This window comes from Rhamphochromis longiceps, linkage group LG22 (genome assembly GCF_057381845.1).
Source record: "Rhamphochromis longiceps isolate RC_006_pf linkage group LG22, R_longiceps_female_GT1.1, whole genome shotgun sequence".
NCBI lineage: Eukaryota > Metazoa > Chordata > Actinopteri > Cichliformes > Cichlidae > Rhamphochromis > Rhamphochromis longiceps.
The window spans coordinates 23,979,740-24,001,403 of record NC_140577.1 but is presented as its reverse complement, the minus strand read 5'-3'; the positions used below and the strand labels follow the sequence as shown (position 1 = coordinate 24,001,403).

Here is a 21,664-nt window from a genome sequence, read left to right as displayed (position 1 = left end):
AGGGTGTTGGCTGGACATCATCTCCTTCGTCTTTGTTGCCACCATTGATTTTGGAGTGTTGTGCCGTCAGCTTCCGGGCCAGCCCCCTGAACTTTTTTCGGAGCGGTTTTCCTGGCTGCCTGCGCCTTTTGTGAACCTTTTTTTTTGTTTGTTTGGTTGTTTTGACTTGTTTGCTGGGCTCCAGTGTTTTCTGTTTTTGATCTCTGGGTCCTTGTGTTTAGTTTGTCAGAGTTGTGCCTTCTGGTTTCTGTTCTGTTCCATAGTTGCTGAATCCCTGTGTCAAGTCTGCGTCTCTGTGTTATGTTTCCTGTTTTACTTTGAAGGTCCATGTCTTATGTTAATGCATCTGGTTTTGCTTCCTTAGTCTCGACAGCCCTGATTTGTCCCAGCTGTGTTTCCCTCCTGTCTCTTATTCCCTGATTGCTCCCTCTGTGTATATTAGCCCTGTGTTCTCTTTGGTCAGTGTCCCAATGATACTGAGAAATGATATTTCATTTAAACTATAGACTAGCTGCAAGCTAGTCTATACGGGGGAATAAGCGGCATTTCAGTAAAGTTTTGGTCAGTAAGATACAGCAACAAACTATTTTTCATCTCCAAAATCACATTCATGCAGATTTCTTCTTCTCTGAATTTTTCCCTTTATTTAAATAAAACCTGCATATATTTTCACAATATGAAGTCATGTGTTCAAAAGAAATTAATCGGTGCCCTATGCTTTATACAACTCGGCTCCAGTACCTGGTTATTCTCAAACAATTTCACAAGATAGAACTACACTCAACAAAAATATAAACGCAACACCTTTGTTTTTGCTCCCATTCCCCATGGGATGGACGTAGAGACCTAAAATTCATTCCAGATACACAATATAACCATCCCTCCCAAACAGTGGTCACAAATCAGTCCAAATGTGTGGTAGTGGGCACATCTGCTATATTGAGATAATCCATCCCACCTCACAGGTGTGCCACATCAGGATGCTGATCTGACATCATGAGTAGTGCACAGGTGTACCTCAGACTGCCCACAACAAAAGGCCACCCTGGAATGTGCAGTTTTTTGCGCTATTGGGGGTCTGGGGACCCAGAACCGGTCAGTATCTGGTGTGACCACCATTTGCCTCATGCAGTGCAACACATCGTCGCATGGAGTCTATCAGATTGTCAATTGTGGCCTGTGGAATGTTGGTCCACTCCACTTCAATGGCTGTGCGAGGTTGTTGGATATTCGTGGGAACTGGTACACGCTGTCGTATACGCCGGTCAAGCACATCCCGAACATGCTCAATGGGTGACATGTCCGGTGAGTATGCTGGCCATGCAAGAACTGGGACATTCTCAGCTGCCATCTGCCCTGAACAATGTGAACCATGATTCATCCGTGAAGCGCACACCTCTCCAACGTGCCAGACGCCATCGAATGTGAGCATTTGCCCACACAAGTCTGTTACGGCGACGAGCTGGAGTCAGGTCAAGACCCCGATGAGGACGACGGGCATGCAGTTGAGCGTCCCTGAGACGGTTTCTGACAGTTTGTGCAGAAATTGTTTGGTTGTGCAAACCAATTGTTCCAGCAGCTGTCTGGGTGGCTGGTCTCAGACGATCTTGGAGGTGAACCTGCTGGATGTGGAGGTCCTGGGCTGGTGTGGTTACACGAGGTCTGCGGTTGTGAGGCCGGTTGGATGTGCTGCCATATTCTCTGAAACGCCTGTGGAGACGGCTTATGGTTGAGAAATGAACATTCAATGCACGGGCGACAGATCTGGTTGACATTCCTGCTGTCAGCATGCCAATTGCACGCTCCCTCATTGCTTGTGGCATCTGTGGCATTTTGCTGTGAGACAAAACTGCACATTCCAGGGTGGCCTTTTGTTGTGGGCAGTCTGAGGTACACCTGTGCACTACTCATGATGTCAGATCAGCATCCTGATGTGGCACACCTGTGAGGTGGGATGGATTATCTCAATATAGCAGATGTGCCCACTACCACACATTTGGACTGATTTGTGACCACTGTTTGGGAGGGATGGTTATATTGTGTATCTGGAATGAATTTTAGGTCTCTACGTCCATCCCATGGGGAATGGGAGCAGTAACAAAGGTGTTGCGTTTATATTTTTGTTGAGTGTATATCGACAGGTGGTCCCAGCATTACAACTACAGAGCAAAAACACTGAAATTCCTCCTTTCATTTCATTATCATATGGGTTTTTCTGTTTTGATGAGAGCACAGGATCCAATCCAGCTTGATCAAAGTGTAGCTGATGCTGCCAGGCTCTTGAATCCAAGCTCAAGTGTCAAAACATCCTTGTTTTTTCACAATCTGTTCCTCCTGCAATAGGATTAATCCTGGGAGGCTATTGATGAAGCATATTTCATCATATGAAAGAACTGCCAGCAATTGTCTGACTAATGAGAATTTGGCTGAAAAATATATACCCCTATATATTATTTTGTTTGCAGAGACATTATAAGATGCTTCAAAATAACTGCCAAAAAACAGGGCCTCAAGGCATTTCAAGATGCCTCAAACTACCTCAGATATTCAGGAACGCATGATGGGTGTTCTAAAATTCAGAGGCATGGATATCTGTTTCTATGAAAGTCCATAACACCTTACCTTACCTGAGGCCATTCCTTAGGGGGTGATGTTGAAATTGTTGAGAAGTTACAATAACTCTCTTTAGCTAACTTTAGCACGTAGACCACTCAGCGAGCTTGTGGCAACACACAACTTACAATCATAACAGGAGACTTAGGTGGAGGAAATGAGCACCAGTCCAGTGAAAAACCATGAAACCGTATTGTGTCAGTAATAGATCTTCAATGAGAATGCAGCCATAAAAGTGTATAATTACAGTATATATATATGTGTGTTGGTTCAAAGTGAAAAGCCATCTGTTCTACAGCTCCACCATTACCCGTCGCCTTGTAACGGTCATGAGACTTATTATTAAAGACGGCCAGCCTCCTTCTCAATCAGGACAGAAAAGACACAACATGTGGCAGCATGAAATTCTCTGTGACACCACTATCTACCAGAGCCAACAAAGTGAAGGAGGGGGGAAAAAGAGTAAGGTCTTGAATTTGTGAATAAAATATGATGGATAGTAATGGTAAGGAGTGGGAGGCAAGATGAGGAATGATCCCTGATTGTGCTTGTCTTATGAGGAGCATCCATCAGGAGTGACATCCGCACAAATAAAACCCAACCCCCCCATATTCAATTATATAACGCGAGGCAGGTTTTACACACAAATACACACACCAAACCATACACGCAAAATGTGCTCATGCCCAAGACATTCATACAGACACGTGCACGTTATCAGAATCTGATGTGACCTATATTTTGCCTCATTCTTGCAAGAGATTAGTTAATCTCTGAGGAATATTTATTTCACATTGGCAGGACTTTTATATGTAATACAAGCTGACAGTTTCACGAAATAAAAAAAGACTCAATAGAGATCCAACTCACAGTTGAGGCAGGCATGCACACACTCGCGTGTTGGAGGTAAATTCAGCAATGCAGATTAGAGCTGGCTCAAAGGTTTGGGGACAGCAGAGAATTGGATTGTTTGGAGCCTCACCTGTTGGAAAGGAAAACGGGGACAGCTGAATCCTGGAGGATAGTTGGCTTGATGCGGCTGGACTCCAAAATGCTGGAAAAAGGCAGACAATTAAACAAATAATTAGAAGAATACAAACAACAGACTGAAGCATGAAGAGAGAGCAAAAATGTAGGAAGAGGAAGGATCAAAGAACATGCCTTAGGATGTGAAAGAAGGAATCAGTGTTTAACAAGGTGTAAAGCCAAAAAAAAAGTCAATGAGGACTCGATCTGAGGTATTCTTTCACAGATAAACAGCCTCACCATGTTAGGCATGTTTGCCTTGGCAAAGCCAATAAATAAGTAAAGACTTGAGTTCAGAAAACTGTTGGAGTGTAATATTTCAGAGACACAATGAAACTGAGATCAAATTTCTGTAATATTTTCAGGAAAACAATTTGTACGAATTGTTTTGGGGAGGGGGTTTTTTTCAATAAAGAAAGCTAACAAAACACCTACACTGCACTATGTTAGAAATGTGAATAATGCCGAAAAGTACTATAACATTGTGAAAGCAGAACAGGGTACTGCTTTGCTGAACAGTTTCTTACTGTGATTAAAAGCCACCCTTTCTTCAGTGAGTATTTTTCTGAAATACTGTTTAAATGTGTAAATAAGGCATTACCTATTAACAATTGTGCTTATTTGAATAGCAGATTTTTGGATATTGTATACTACACTACACTAAAAAAATTAATGTTTGTTTGCCCTGATAAACTTGCTGCAATAATTGTCAGTAAAACTGTAATTAAAAAGTTTATTTATTCAAATTATTTTTAGTTAAAGAAATTATGCTTGGTAAAAGCTTGTAAAAAGAAATTACCTGAAAAGATTACATGTAATCAGATTACTTAAAGTCAGAATTTTGAGCATAAATATTTTCTTGAATGTCAATGATAATTTTAACGACCAGAAAAGGTCAACTGCAGGTCTTTTCTGCAGTTGATTTCTAGGGAAAGCATTGTTTTGCAGATTATAACCATTAAATACGTACTAATTGGTACAAACATCCAATAGAAAGGTAGAAAAAAATGAATATGAGTAATGTGTATTTTGGATATTTTGATATTTGATATTTGCTAATCTGAAAGGAGGCCAGGAAGTAGAATATTGCAAAATCCAGTGTGTTTTAAACAATAATTCAAATCATACTTTATAAGACATGAACCAAAATAAGCAGTGTATCCAAATGTTGTGCGTTTCTTCCTTGGAATTACACCATAATAATGACAGTCCCTTTGAACTCGCAGGGTGGGGCAAACGTTTCAGAGCTGAGGCTAAAGAACAAGATTCATCAATATTGAATACACATTAGCAGCTGCTTGACAACATAGTCAAGTCGAAGGCTTGTGTTGTGCTTGTGCACTGTGGTGTGCTGCCCTCCTTTTCACTTTATTTCACTCGTGTGTGTGTGTGTGTGTGTGTGTGTGTGTGTGTGTGTGTGTGTGTGTGTGTGTGTGTGTGTGTGTGTGTGTGTGTGTGAGAGAGAGGAAAGAGGAGACAGGAGGAGTAAGGGAGTAAGATTACTCAGCTGTACAAGACAACTCATTACATGACTGTAAAGAGCAATAAGTTTCCTGACAAGTGGTTATGTGCCTGAATGCTTTGCTTGGAACACAAACTAAACCTGGGCTGGTTAGTTTGTACTCCATTTGGTAAAATACAAGAATAAACAATATAACCCACTTCTGGGACCTGTTTAAATTTTACGCATAGTTTTGTGTCATTGATAAAAAACATTATGTGATGTTCAGGCATCAGTGATTATTGCTTTTCCATGCCCGTGTTATCGCACAATCATAATTTAAAAAAGAAAAAAAAGTGCCGAGTTCAGTCATTCTTATTAAATAATATTTTTCATTAATCAAGGTTTATTACATATTTTGCTGGACTCTAAATCACATTAATCACATAGTCACTTTTCCACCGCGTAGATGAGCAAATTAGCTAATTAGAGGAGAGATCCAGTTGACAATTGCAGTCAAGAGGTAATTTATCATGACGTAAAGCCGTGCAATAATGATAAAACTAATAATAATACTTTGTCATTTGCATTTTGGCTGGGGATTACAACGCGGGGTGCTCATGCATTGTTCTACCCTCCATTTGATAATGTCAGAATGCGGGTGGGAGGTGGAGGTGGTGATCCAAAAACAGAATGACGAGCAGAGAGTGAGCTCTAAAAACTTTATATGCAGTGCGACCCCTTGGCTTCACTTTTTTTGACTCTAGGCACTGGGACACTTCAGTGTCAGGTTTCAGCATATAAGGGTAGTTGATAGACTTTTGTACTGCTCACTCAATACCAGACAACATGAAACTGTAGCCAAAACATTATCTGCTACATTGTAAGCTGACGCATGAATCGAGCAAACATCTCCAGGATTTGGGACAATGAGATACATTTTAGCTTCAGGGCTCTCAATGATGCACTTTTTTATGGCCGATGGCTATCATCATTTCCCGTCACTTGGAAGTGCCATCTGCAGCCTTTCACTCCTCTTGATTTTCCATCATGTTGTTTGATGTCACAGATTCCTCCATGACTAATGGAGAAAACCCAGTGGCAGACGGTGCAGTCGGCCCTGTACACATTCTCACTGATGCGTCTGAGCGACTGCTAATCATATTCCCATATCCTTCTGTAGTTCTGCAATTTCTGCAACCTCAGAGTAAATCAAGGGTTAGCATGACAGGTGACACGGAGCACGGTTCACACTGTATGGACCCAGAAACATCTGTGTCTCTCGTGACCTACAGCCAATCAGTGGAGCTCTTAAAAGTTATAGGCGTCTTCTGCTCGACGTACAAGAGAAAACTGTTCCAAGCATCCCATATTCTTTGAAAGCTTTACTGGTTACCTTTTGGGTAGATCAGGAGGCCCTAAAGCCTTCTTTAGGTGTGCTGCAATAGGCCTAGGCTACTGTGGACTTCCCGTGATGCAGTGTTTCTTCTACACACACCTCTTTTCACTCCCTGTGTGTTTATGCAACACTCTGCATTTAATCATTAGTTATTATTAGGGCATATGCCATATGCAAGATTCGGGAAATCAGTACAGGTATTACAATACAAAAAGAGAACTTTTTGAAAGCAGATGAAAGCAGTCTTGTAAAGATTTAAGTCTCAATAATTTTGTCTGTTAAATTATGCTAATAAGGCGAGTTTTAGAAAGGATTTTACCACACTAAAAATCTAAAACTAAGGAAAGTGCCTCTATCTTTCATTTTATTTTATTTTATTTTATTTGAAACTGTTCAAAAACAGTTTCAGTTAGTTTTAGTTAACTAAACTTTTTTACATGTAGTTTTTGTTTTTTGTTAAGTTTTAGTTTACTATAATTACCTTGCAGATAACTTAGGGGCTGTTTTGAGCACATATGTATACAGACTTGCCTTAAAATTTTTGATTAAACCTCAAAATTTGCTATTACGAAAGCACACAGATTCTTAAATTTTTTTCAATCTAGTGCTTACCTTACTGCAGGGTGATTAGGACACTTAAACTTCACTAATCTAACTAATGATCAGAGGTAGTAATCATACCACTCTGATCAATTGGATATGCCGCTAAACACACAAAGCACTAATGTAATTCGTGGATCTTCAGGGTCAAACTTCTAATCATATTCCTTGTCCTTCATTTTGCACTTTGCCTTTCCGTCTTTTTCTGCATTAAGGATATCAAACATACACTCGCACACGCCGATACGAACACGCAGACATGAAGACTGAAAATGCCACCAGGAGGATAACAACGGACCAGTGTAGCCTAGCAACAGCTTCAAGACGGGCTTGTTAGGTGGACGAAGACAGAAGAACGCGAGAGCGAAAACTTCAGCCTACGGCTCCGCCACTATTACACCACACAGGCTGAGGGGTGCTGAAGCCATCCCTCCTTCCTCCTCACTGCTCCCCGAATGTGCCGTGTTTCTGAAAATCCTCCATTTTCAAAAGCCAATCCATCAGGCTGCTAAATGGAATAATTTGGCCACTCGTTTCTTTTTGTGTCTGCCAAGTGTGGAACATTTTTAACTGTCAGTTTGTGATTCTGTTTGGTTTTTCATTCTTAAATTTGAAGCCATGGCACCCAAATACTAGCTCAGGTATGCCAACTCCCTAGTGCAATGAGAGGAGCTTAACTTAATTGCTCTTTCTTTGAGGTAGTATCTAATGGATCATGAATTCAATTCTTGAGACAGAAAAGGGTTAAATCAATGCTTAACAGTGGCTCGAGTGACCTATTGAAAGGCTGAGAGTTAGAAACACTTCATATTGCAGGCATATATATATATATATATATATATATATATATATATATATATATATATAAACAAAACACCCAGCACGCCCCTGCGGGCGGTTTATCCTTCAAGCTCGGATCCTCTACCAGAGGCCTGGGAGCTTGAGGGTCCTGCGCAGTATCTTAGCTGTTCCCAGGACTGCGCTCTTCTGGACAGAGATCTCCGATGTTGTTCCCGGGATCTGCTGGAGCCACTCGCCTATCTTGGGAGTCACCGCACCTAGTGCTCCGATTACCACGGGGACCACCGTTACCTTCACCCTCCACATCCTCTCGAGCTCTTCCCTGAGCCCTTGGTATATATATATATATATATATATATATATATATATATATATATATATATATATATATATATATATATTAGGGGTGCAACGATATTCGTATCGATATTGAACCGTTCGATACAGTGCTTTCGGTTCGGTACGCATATGTATCGAACAATACAACATTTGTAATTTATTTTATCAATTTTCCTTCTGACGATGCTGTCTGTGTTGAGCGCTCAGTGAATCTGTGTTCGACTACTCCGCCTAGGCTGCACTGTCGAGCGCAGATCCACTGAGCGCTCAACACAGACAGCATAGTCAGAAGGAAGAGAGCAGGGCAAGCTAGCGAGACAGAAGTTAAGCTCTACTTGCAACAGGCAAATTGAACCTCATTCAGATCTGGCGTTTGGAATTATTTTGGTTTTCATGTGACGTATGACCCTGAAGGTAAGCGAGTCATGGACTAAAGTAAAACAGTATGTTGGATGTGCCATGCAATGCTCAATTACATTGGTGTGAACTAGTGTGTTAGCGCAGTTAGCTCGTTAACGTGTTGGCCGTCTAGCCCCATGCACGGAGCGATCGGCGGTAGCTCGTTAACGGAGATTTGCCGTGTTGTGGTGTTAAGGTCATTTCAACGAGATTAACCTGAAAGCACTAGTGGGAACACAACGAATATGACTGCACATTTACGCCGACATCATCCTAGTGCAAAGACAAAAACAACAAGCATGCTACTAACTTTAGCCGAGTCATTTAGACAGCTGTTAGCACATGATTCTCCTTATGCTGCTGAGAATATAGCCCAGAAGAAGCGGATAGTATAGCTTTTATTTTGGAAAGAGCCATTTCTCTGTAATAAACTCTCTTTTCCAAAGATGAGTGATTCCTCAATCAGATACAGGGCTTGCAATATCGCTAGCCCGACGTCCCGGAGCTAGCGATTTTTTCAGTCGGGCTACCAAAATCTCTCTGCCCTGCCCGTCGGGCTATTGTAGGAAAAATATATGTCAATGCTTTTGCATTCTTTCAGAAATGTAGCTGGGTAATTATGTCATTGGCATCGGTGAGCCACTGTCAATATGTGACATATTGAAGTCGCGTTTGAATTTGCGCTTGTTTTTTTGCTTTCACTTTGCAATCGTGCGAACTGTGTATAGAGAGCGACAGCACTGATCTGTGAGTGATGATAATTTGTGCACCAATTCCTCTGACATCGTCTTATTAATCGTTAGCTTACTATGCAAACATGACAAGTGAAATCTCCCGCAGCTTAAACATGTGAGAGGTTGATCGCGCAGAGAATCGCTGAGCTTATGTGAGTGAGCGTGTAAAAGCATTTCAGTTCTGCTGAGCCAAATAAGACAGGTCAGGGTGAAGAAGTGACAGCCAAAGAAAAGCTTACCACAAAACGGAGAAGTTATGACAAATCAGACTATAAGGCAAAAAGAAAGTGCAGCTTTATGGTTTCATGGACAAAAGAATTTCTGTGGCTGCAATATGATGAGCTAAATAACCAGGGCTGCACATAAGTGGTCCGCAGGTGCGCATTCGCTGTCAAAATAAAAAACACGCACAAGGGTTAGGGTTAAATTTAAAAACTGTACTTTTGAGTTAAAATATATATTTATAATTTTAATAAATGACAAATTAAAAATGCATGAACATTTTTTTGTATCGAAAAAATATCGAACCGTGACACCAAAGTATCGAACCGAACCGAACCGTGAATTTTGTGTATCGTTGCACCCCTAATATATATATATATATATATATATATATATATATATATATATATATATATATATATATATATATATGTTTGCATAGTAAGCTAACGATTAATAAGACGATGTCAGAGGAATTGGTGCACAAATTATCATCACTCACAGATCAGTGCTGTCGCTCTCTATACACAGTTCGCACGATTGCAAAGTGAAAGCAAAAAAACAAGCGCAAATTCAAACGCGACTTCAATATGTCACATATTGACAGTGGCTCACCGATGCCAATGACATAATTACCCAGCTACATTTCTGAAAGAATGCAAAAGCATTGACATATATTTTTCCTACAATAGCCCGACGGGCAGGGAAGAGATAGATTTTGGTAGCCCGACTGAAAAAATCGCTAGCTCCGGGACGTCGGGCTAGCGATATTGCGAGCCCTGTATCTGATTGAGGAATCACTCATCTTTGGAAAAGAGAGTTTATTACAGAGAAATGGCTCTTTCCAAAATAAAAGCTATACTATCCGCTTCTTCTGGGCTATATTCTCAGCAGCATAAGGAGAATCATGTGCTAACAGCTGTCTAAATGACTCGGCTAAAGTTAGTAGCATGCTTGTTGTATTTGTCTTTGCACTAGGATGATGTCGGCGTAAATGTGCAGTCATATTCGTTGTGTTCCCGCTAGTGCTTTCAGGTTAATCTCGTTGAAATGACCTTAACGCCACAACACGGCAAATCTCCGTTAACGAGCTACCGCCGATCGCTCCGTGCATGGGGCTAGACGGCCAACACGTTAACGAGCTAACTGCGCTAACACACTAGTTCACACCAATGTAATTGAGCATTGCATGGCACATCCAACATACTGTTTTACTTTAGTCCATGACTCGCTTACCTTCAGGGTCATACGTCACATGAAAACCAAAATAATTCCAAACGCCAGATCTGAATGAGGTTCAATTTGCCTGTTACAAGGAGAGCTTAACTTCTGTCTCGCTAGCTTGCCCTGCGCTCTTCCTTCTGACGATGCTGTCTGTGTTGAGCGCTCAGTGAATCTGCATTCGACTACTCCGCCTAGGCTGCACTGTCGAGCCTAGGCGGAGTAGTCGAATGCAGATTCACTGAGCACTCAACACAGACAGCATCGTCAGAAGGAAAATTGATAAAATAAATTACAAATGTTGTATTGTTCGATACATATGCGTACCGAACCGAAAGCACTGTATCGAACGGTTCAATATCGATACGAATATCGTTGCACCCCTAGTATATATGTATATATATATATATATATATATATATATATATATATATATATATATATGACCTACTTAATGACCTAGTTAAGTGACCTTGAGGTTTTCAGAAAGTAGTTAGTATATTAGTATACAGAATATTACAGAATATTACAGAATATTACAGAATATTCTCATCCATACAGTCTACCAAGGGGAAGCATCAAGGATGGAGAGATAGAACAAGGTCTTTTTAGATATTCCTTTCCAGATTCTAGCCTTTCTTTCTGTCCTGTGAAACTTTTATAGCAGAATATTTAGGTTATGGAGAGCATCAGAAGGAGAGCTGGCACATGAGTTAGACCTCTACATGTCTGAGAGCAAAACACTGACAAAGACAGACTGAAAGATTTGAAGATATGTCAGTGTCTAAGATAGCACTCATAACGTTTTCACGCCATCTATAAACATTTACTTAAATCTCAGCATCAGCTGTTTTGCTGCCAAAAATAAAACTTTCATAATGTCTCTCTCCATCAGCATCACACATTTTACAGTTTCTCCATCTCCAGTCTCTCTCCCTTGCCCAGGCTCGTCGCCTTGCAATTCATTTCTCAGTAGACATCAAGAGACCTTCACATTGCCACTTCCACCCAGGGGGAATGTGCATTGCACCTTTAGTAATTATCCTGCTGGATTGGTAGTGCTTAGGCCAAAGGGGCAAACCTTAGAGTGCAGCAAGCCTTGCTGTCACTGTCACCATCGCACACGCTAAAAGAAAGTGCAGCCCAAATTTAAATAGGTCAGAGACTAAAAAGGGCAGAGTGAGAAAGAGGTGAAGATATAAAAATGTGGTGTTCTGTTTTTAATGGAGAAAAGAAACTTTTTTTTCTTCTCGCTTTACTCACACTGCTAACTCTTTTCTGAATCAAGACAAAAGGAAGATTAAGGAGTCTTGGATGTCTTAGAAAGGAGCTGCTTCATACCCAAACAGCTTCATGGATGGAGGATCTCTCCATTAAAGCATATGCATTCATTTGGTGTTTAATGATGGTGCTGGAGGGTGCTGACATACTAAAAATCACCCATAGGTGTTTAGCCAGGCTGAGATCTGGGTCCTTTTTCTTCAGTGCAATGTTTTAAAGATCCAAAATTCACCAAAATAAAAGAATGGGTAACCCAATTCAGTCACTAGCAGCATGGACCTTCATTTCAGGTAAAACAGGCTCTCCTGGACATTCCTGCTGTATGCATCATACCACCAGCTGTCTAAAAGTAATTACTCAGGATACACCACAGGATCACAACAGTCACATAATAATGTCTAGTCATTTTCTTTATATCGCCAGTGCTTCAGTCACAGTGGCTCCTCCGGGAAGAGCAGCAAGAGTGACAGTCGTGACCGAATGTGATGCTTCTGTCAGGTAACTGCACAACTTGCTGTATTTGGTTTGAACAACACTAGTCTGTCAGAACCCGCCCACTCTGCAAGTATATAGTGAAAGTAGGTGTAAAAACAGATGTAGCTGAAATGATAACAGCTTTTTTCCTTAGGTATGAGATACTTCAGCATGACAAAGGTTGGACGGTAAAGTCATTGCCTGTGCTGTTTCTATCTCTTAGGTAATGCTGTAAGCTGGCAACATTATTGGACTGACCATAGTTTAAACATAGACTGTACTTAAAAGATGGACAGGCCCACTGTGATGTCACTATTTCATTTCTTGAAGCCAACAGACATTGCATATTCATATTGCCCAAATACTTTATTCTATCTTGTTCTTCTTTACAAAGTTAACACCAGGCTGTATTTAGTAAGACTCAAAATTAGCAATCGAGATCATAATGTCAAAAGACTTTAATGAGGTTACAGGTGAACAAAGCCAAGGGCCTCTGAGCACACTTAAAAATACTGTTTTTAAAAAAATAATCACGCATGTACAACCCCTACAACTCACTCTTGAACACAAATAAAACAAAATATATGTAGAGTAGGGCTGTTCGATATAACAATATATATCAGATGACGATATAAAAACGTCTATCGTTTCATTTTATGCTATCGTTTGTTTCGTGGTGTCGCAAACTGTTTGCGGCAATATTTTTTTCATCGCTTTGATGGTGACAGTAGTGGCTGTATTAATTTCTTAAAGTTCTCTCTTTCTCTTATATCTAATATAACCACACTACGGATGGACAAGCGCCTGTTTTTATGCGTTGTTAGCAACAACAATGGTAACAGCATCGCGTGTCCGCTTGTTTATTTTCCACATAAACCTTTCACAATAAAGCTCAAGATCCTGTTGAGACTTTTCAAAATAAACTGAATCACGTGAAAGATGCAGAGTGTTTACGGATCAGAAGCAAAAAAAAAAAGAGCCGTCGGGTGCTAAAAAATAAACCTTAGACTCCAATGTTAGAACAGGCTTTTGCCCGCAGCACGCTGTGTAATAAATGCTCACAAAGAAAACAGCGTCCGTTACAACTTATGTCTAAAAATATATCGTTACTCGACTCCAGGTACACGACACCCAGCTGGAAACACTTCACGCAAGTCGAGCTGCTCGAGATTCACAGAATTTACAGAATTCATATCGGGATATGAGATTTTGGTCATATCGCACAGCCCTAATGTAGAGAAGTAACTGTTTAGTACACTCACCTGATAGCCAGGAGGGTTGCAAAATCTGACAAAGTGGATTTGGTTGCAGGGGTGAAAGCAGCACTGTTTCAAGGTTATCACCTTCTGATTTGATCCTGGATGGAAAACTGTTGCTTTCTTGTTGATTTTTGGAGTAGCACCATATTCAGCTTTAAAAGCAAAAAAAATGAAGGACAACTAGGTAAGATTGAGAATGCTGGAAGCTTCTATACTGAACCTACTTTCTTAATTAAAAAAAAAACAAACAAACAGTTTTTACCTTAGTGAATCCCAGGAAAATTATAATATTTTTTAGGATACATAAATGGGACATATGATATGTCCCATGTATACATACCCTTTGGGGGTCTTACTTTGATAGCACAAAAGTAGCATCAACAATATTCATTTTTATCACTCAAACACTATTTACAGACTTTTAGCTAAAGCATGAAGACTGCTGATTTTTCAGCTCCACTGCCTTGCAAAGTTTCTGCAGTGGTTACATCACTCTGTCGTTTAAACATCTTGTTAATGCATCTTCTGCTGCAACACATCCAAACAGGCGTGCCAAAGATTTGAATTTATACAGAAAACAACTGCGTGTGCTCCTCCGCATTTAAACTGTAAGTGCAAACACACAGAATCACAGAAGCAGCTTCTCTGGAGAGGAAGCTGGCTGAAACATTCAGTTTAGTTGCTGATATACCCAGATTTTCTTTTTCTTTTCAGGGAAATTTAGAAACATAATTTCATTGACCAAATGTGCAGATACATGCCTAATCTAAATCATAATTTCATCAAGACAAGTTTGATAATTAATCACATTTAAAAGCAAAGTTTTAACATATTCCAGTCATACATATGAATTTGATCCTCTTAAAACCACATCTGACTTGCAGAATTTGATCTGAGGCAGAAAACAGATGGATTAATGAAATTTCTGTTCAATATCTGCTTTGGAACCAGAAAGATACGTGCGTGTTGTTAAACCACCACTTTATTATTTATATCGATATCAGACCACCTCAGTGCCAGAGACCTGCCAGCGTTCAACGTCGAGCTTGATAAAAGGCAATTTTTAATTGATGTCACAAACAGTAACAATGGTGCAAGATGGAGCAGCAGCCATTTCAACTTCAGCCTCATTTGCATCCAGTAATTATGCCAAAATATCACAATTAATTTGACAATGATATATGGATGTATGAAAACTCTAAACGCTTGATCTTTGAGGTGCAGCAGAGTAAAGGACAAAATGGCATTCTGTAGCATTTAGCATTGAGAGCACTGCAAAATAAGGGATCGGGAATGATCATGATGAATTCTTCATGTGGGCCCACAGTGAAACGTAATATCCGATGCCCTCTGAATGTGTCATCCAACACATATATACGCACACACACAAGCACACATTACCTGCAGATGCCAAGATATAAGTTTACCTTTGGCTTTGTTAATGGTAACTATCTGCTGAAAGGTAGCAGGTCTGGCTTTCTCCTGAGGGGCAGCTGCTTGCTTCATGCCTGCCTTGGCAGCATTAGCCCAGGACCTGGCACTGACACCCACGCCATCTGCACCTGCAACTGCAAAATGAACAGCAAGGGAACGCGGATTACTGCTATGGGCATTTTGCATGCATTGTGTCCTGTCTGGCCTGTACCATAGGTAAGCCTAAAAAGAACTGTGTTCTTCTCAGCTGCAAAAAAAACCCCACAGATTTTCTGCAGTCTCCCCCTCTGGGGATCGACAAAGTGCTATTGAATCAACAGGGCCATGCTATCAGAGAGTATATTCTATCATATCAGCGCTGGCTGCGAACTGCTGGAGGAGGGCTAGCAGTGTGTATATCACATATGCACATTTACTGAGCAAAGCAGAGCCGCCTTCAGTTACAGCTCTGCACCTGTTAAAAAGGCGAGGGGAAATCAAACAAGACCAAATAGATTATACTGTTCCATACGATATATAAATATAGCTGGAATAGGAAAGGAACGACTTCTCCAGCACAAAGTTCCTTGAGGTACTGTATCCACTGTACAAGGCATACTCTCTACTTAAAATGAACATGTACTTATGCATGTGTACTTATATCTGTGCTCTGTTCTGCACCAACAGGAAGGCTCACCGTGTAATTCACTTTGCCACTGCAAAATAATCCCCTCATTAAAAGAACATTTTCCCACTGAGTCATCCAAGTGAGCAAGTACTTCTCAGCAACAGCAATGCAGAATCACAGTGTGTTAACACCTACACAGAGACATGTTTGCAATGTTTGCAAGCGCGGATGTGTCTGTGAGTTTGTGCGCACATCTGGGTGTTTGTTGAGGATTAAAGGTGGCAAAGCGCTGCCCTGTGATTGGTAAAGTTGCTTTGATGTTTCATCTGGCTATTTTTCTATCAGTAAGTAGAACTCAAGGACAGAAAACAAAGTAGTAAAGCCACCTGCTTCGTGGCAGAAACAAAAGTGCTCCGTTAAATGGGCTTCAAAAATAACCGAGGAGAAAAAAAAATGTAGCAGTCTGAGAGCTGGACTCTTTGACAAGCTAGAGTTTCTGCCTGGGACAGGCTGCTGCTGCTCCTCCTCTCCTGTCTTTAATTACCCAAGTACGAAGGTGTCTCTAATATTAATAATGCATTGTCAGAAAGAGATAATGTGAGAGTATTTCTAGCTCCAGAAAGCTTTAAGAGTGACATAAAGTTATATTTGTCAGCACCAGATTATTTATACTGCCTGATAGAAGGAGAGGCATGTTAACGGCATAGAGACACATGGCAGATTTATTACCTCTAGGCGGCGGCTGCTTGTTGGCCTTCCGTTGCTCACAGCTGATGGTGGGAGAGTTGCGATGGCGGACTGTGCCAAATGTTTGAAGGTCCAGCACAGATTTCTGATCTCCTGCACAGATGGAGGAGACCTCGTGGGGCGAATTTTCCAATCTCCTCTCATGGGAACCCCTACAGCTTTGGCAGTGGCTTGGAGTAGAAATGAGAACTCCTTTCCCCTTTGCATCGTTGGTCTTGGGATTCCTCTGACGCAATCCACCAAGCGCTAAAGGGTTCTTTGGGGGCTGGAGGGCTGGGAAGTCAGCCAAGAGGTCATAAGCCTCTTCCTGCACTGGAAGAGGTGCTTTGGTTTTTGAGTTTGCCTCAGGTGCTTCTGGTTTGCCTTGGATGGGAGCCTGCACAGGGTCATTCATGCCACTTGCCAACGTGACAGTGGGTATGTCATGTGGGTGGAATGAAAGGGGAATCTCCCACTGGCCTTTTATCTTCCCCAAGGCTGGAGGCCCTGTGAGAGATAGCGGAATGCCAGCGTTGATGGTGGTGAGAGCAGGAAAGTCTTCATCAGCTGTAAAAAAGGAATCCTGCTCACTGTCGCAGCTTAGCTCAACAGATGAGCTTGGAATTTCCTTTTTCTTCACCACTTTTGCACTAACCACTGAGTCATTATTGCTGCTGTCGCTGGCACAACTTTGCACCCCCGGTAGACTAACAGCATCACTCTCATCACTAGAGTAGCTGTCTGAGCCCCTACTTGCATTCTGCTCTTTCTTGCTTCCACATTCATCCCCGGGTAGTTTAGAAGGGTGTAGAGAACCTTCTCTGTCTGGCAGGTGTGGGGTGTGGCCTTCAAAGCAGACAGGATTTGTCACCAGATGTTGAGGTGCAGGTACTGAGCTCTGTGTGCCTGTTCTGCTGGATTGAGAGACCTGCATCTTCTGAAGAGAGTTTTCAACACTCCTTTGTTTATCTTGCACATCCCTCTCCCGACAGGACTGCGAAATCAAAAACAATGGAAAATACTGCTTGCATTAATTAGCGAGTTTTAGCCGAATACGGATAATGCTATTTTTATTCATGCTGAGAAAAGCAGATGTTATTAGATTTGATTAAAAAACCCTCACCGACTTTATTTTTCCACCCGCCTCTTCCTTAATTTGCCTCATCTCCACTTCCAGCACAGGGCTCAGCACCCGTGCGGGGTTGGATAGGCCGTGATGTCTGCAGCCCGAGAGATAAGGACAAGGAAGGGTGAAGTCAGTGTGGTATTGCTTCTTGTCCTCCTCATAGTGCGTGTAATCATCTGTGTCTTCTTGCTGCTTCTCAGCCCTGGACAGGAAGAGAAACACAGACACGTAGGGTGTGTGTGTGTGGCAGGGTTAAACAGATCTTTTTGCATGTAACAGGCTATCACAGGATAATTACCGCCACTTCAAGGTTAGCCAGCTCATGTCGTCTTGTATGCACCTTCTTTTTTCCCCCTCGTGAAGAAAATGAGAAAGCTTGATAGCGATGTCACTTAGTTTCCCATGCATTGTGTGTTAGGCATGCTTTTTGAAGGCGTTTATAAATTAAATGACATTCATTTTCATACTAAATCACTGTGGTGATCATGCATAAAGAAAAGGTCACTTGTATCACGAACATGCCAAAATGGGCTTAATTGGAGGTACTGTCCGATTTTCTGCTTTCTGACATCGCATTTTAAGATGCTTATGCTTATTTCACCTCCAGGTGAAATAAGCAGTGCTTTTGTTTTGTTTTGTTTTTTTTGGGGGGGGGGGGGTTACCCTGCATAAGATCCTTCTAACCTCACTGCCCTCACCAACAGGTAAACCAGTTTCCCTAGAAAATAAGGAATCACAGAGTCCACGGCTCCAACCTGTATGTATGATGCATCACCCGCTTCAAAGCATGACTTTTTAATGAGGCTACTCTTTAGTCACCAGCCTGTCGACTGTCGAGCTGCGATGCGGAGCAGACGGTCCGGTGAGACCCGGGATGCTTATGATAACGGAGACGTCATGGTAGCTCTGGGCGGTGGGTGAGCAGATGGTGTACATTAACATTATACAGTGGGTTTATGACCGCACAGCAGCCCAACTGATCTCCAATGAAGTCTTGGGATCTTGGTTATAAGTTATAAAGAGGCTACAACTCCACATCCATCCAGTTAATCCATTTATTTTCCCATAACCCTATCTGTTTTAGGCAAAACAAATGTTATGATTTCTAAAATGAGCCTGTGGGCCATTTTAATTAAATAGAATACACAAAATATAAATAGAAACTTTAGACTGGCCTGTGGGTTTAGACAGTCAATCGTAATTTTGCTTTTTGATTAGTCAAGGTTAAAATAAACTACCAAAAATAGACACTTTATCCCCATTTTAACTCTAGCCTATGACTGATGTTGCCACGGTAACAATCAATGACACTTGTTTTGAGCTGAGGTATTCAATAAAAGAGGGAGAAAACATTGCTGTGGAGAGAGAGCACTAAAATGCCAGAGTTTTTTGGAGACCACAGTAACCTACTGGAAACAAAGGAAACAATCCTGAGTCTGACTGAAGTATTAACAGAAGTGCTGAAACCTGCCACATTAGGAAGTTCCGTCACAGGCTTGCACTGTGTTCATTATAAGCAACAGGAGGTTTCCATCACTGTAATCTCTTTTTTTATCCACATTTTTTTTTTGTCATTATTATATTATTTTTGCTGAATGTTCCAAGTAAAACGTCCTTGCAACAACTGAATTCATCCAAAAGGAAAGACCAATTTTCTGCCAGCATAAACAAAGCCAGACAGTTGCATAGTGTTACTTGGTCGGCCATGTTTTTCTTCTTTGAAAAAAAAGAAAATTGCAATTAATCTAGAAAACATTGTATGGTAGCGCTGCTTCAGTCAGAGGTCGAACTGCTCTGTGCAATGAATACATTGAGCTAAAATGAACTGGCACTTACATAGTAACTTTGTACCCAGTTGAGTAGAAAGGTACTTACATTCCTCCCTGGAGGAGTCAGGGATCAAGCCAGTGACCTTCAAACCAGCAGATGACCTGCTCTACCAGCTGAGCCACAGAAACCCCTAATAACCCTGGGGCTGCCCCAAACCAGATTTGTTCTGATTGGCTGCTCCTCCTAAACACGAGGTCTGAACAGTAGATGGGAGGAGCTTCTTCACAAACAGCAGACTTTTGAGATGCTGATATAAAGGGAATCTGTTCTCACTGATATCATAGGGAGTCAACAGTGGGAACTTTGATTATTAATGACTCATAAATTACCTGATCTACTGAACAATAAAGTATTAAACATTTGAATGCTGGGTTTCAATAGTTACTACTTATAAACTATGTTAAAGACACTTGTAAACTCCAAATTATAACTTCACCATCTGTATTATTACAAAACAAAACAAAAACACAGAATACTGGCTGTACCTGTTGCCATCTCCTATATTAGATATTACAGTGTTAGCACTAATTACTGAGGAGCCTACCGCTTCCCATTTCATCTAAATTAGATGAAAGCACACCCCAGGAACAAAATGATGAAGCTGCTTGAGCTTCATATAGACAGACTGATTAAACCTGGATAAAGTGTGATATGAGACATAGTGGGTTCGCAGTGAGGTTAATTTCATAGCTTATGGGTTTATAAGCGATATGAAGGCATGTTTCATCGCTTATGATGGAGAGGTCAGTTATAGCCTGTATAGCCACAGATAACCCTACCTGTGACTTGACATTATGACTGAAGGAGTGTCGTCTTTACTAGCTTGGATTTCCAGTGAACTTTGACCTCTTCCCGGTTTCACCTGGGTAGCTTTGCTCCAGACAATTTTGCACACCATATCATAGCTGTCCCTCGGTGCGTTTGGATGAATCCAAGCGAAACGCGGAAATGGCGCAAATGCGCCGAGGAACTGATTTGAAGTTACTGACGTCAAGTGATCTTCTTCCAGAGGGACCATTTTCCCTCTGCTTTTCGTATACATGGCCATATCGGTCTTCTTTACAGAGTCCAAATGTGTATTTTTAAGCTGTTTCTTTTTTTCAAAAGCATGTCAGCATGTTAGGCTGTCATGGCAACCAGTATCAGTTCCAGAATTTCAACAATTATCCAGCGGTTGTAAGGATAATCTTCTGAGACATTTCATTTCTTAGTATTTCAGTGCCTGACATAAATAAGTTGCTGCAACATTTCTCTCCAGTAGATGGAGGGGCCTTCCCCTAGTACATCTGGGCTACATGCATGTAAGGGTTCCCCTGGCCAGCTGTAAGCGTAAATATTTTAAGTACAGGAGGCTTCAGAATCTCAGTTAGATCTATTTCCTGAACTCCTGGGAAAAAATGCAAGATTGAAGCCCAGAACAAGCTGGTGAGGATGAGTGAGCAATCCAGCGTTAGCAAAGTTTAATTTAATGTTGCATGAAGACTATTTATGGCCTCCATCATATATGTCGGGGTTGAAGGCCGACACGCCTTTCATTATCCCAACTGTTTCCACGCGCGCAGCATTATGAAAAAACTAATTATATCGGTCATATGCAAAAGTGGAAATGACATTCAAATTTACTGGCCAGGGTTCTGGCCTGTTAAGCATCAATTTCACGTTTAGTGAGCAGCAAGTGGACTTCTGTGCTAAACTGCCGGGAAATCCCATTGCTGGTCTGAATGGATGGAGACAATGGCCTTGTTGGTGGGCTCCCCTAAATCTTACTTTTACAAATTTGATTAAGGCGTATTAAAGGTTTCGTATTATTGTTATTATCATTGTTGTTGTTGTTGTTGTTGTTGTTGTTGTTGTTGTTGTTGTTGTTGTTATGGTTGTGATTATTATTATCGGGAATGGCAATCAATGCATAGAAATTGGAAGAGAAGGGTTTAAAAGCTAAAACTTATAACTTACATACGCCCTTAATGAGTTTATTTTGAAATGATGTTCCAGCACAAAAAATGTGGGTATATGATATGACTAGTGATGGTAGTGAGGAGAGCCAACCGAGAGCTGAGAGAGCGAGAGAGAGAGAGAGAGAGAGAGAGAGCGGAGAAGGAGCAGGTCTGCAGTCGGAATCTTGGGCGCCG

The 21,664-nt window shown here is 41.2% G+C and overlaps 1 protein-coding gene across 1 annotated transcript in view; it reads right to left on the bottom strand.

Annotated features, from left to right (window-relative positions):
- Positions 1-20,580, bottom strand: part of LOC146644106 (uncharacterized) — a 47,111-nt gene extending 26,531 nt beyond the window's left edge. The window contains exons 1-6 of the mRNA XM_085395481.1: positions 20,312-20,580; positions 17,700-17,904; positions 16,580-17,597; positions 15,237-15,377; positions 13,813-13,961; positions 3,596-3,667 (exon numbers count right to left, since the gene is read on the bottom strand). Of these exons, the coding sequence (XP_085251607.1) occupies positions 3,596-3,667; positions 13,813-13,961; positions 15,237-15,377; positions 16,580-17,597; positions 17,700-17,904; positions 20,312-20,580 (1,854 nt within the window). The remainder of the gene's footprint in view (positions 1-3,595; positions 3,668-13,812; positions 13,962-15,236; positions 15,378-16,579; positions 17,598-17,699; positions 17,905-20,311) is intronic.
- Between the last annotated feature and the right edge of the window lie 1,084 nt (positions 20,581-21,664).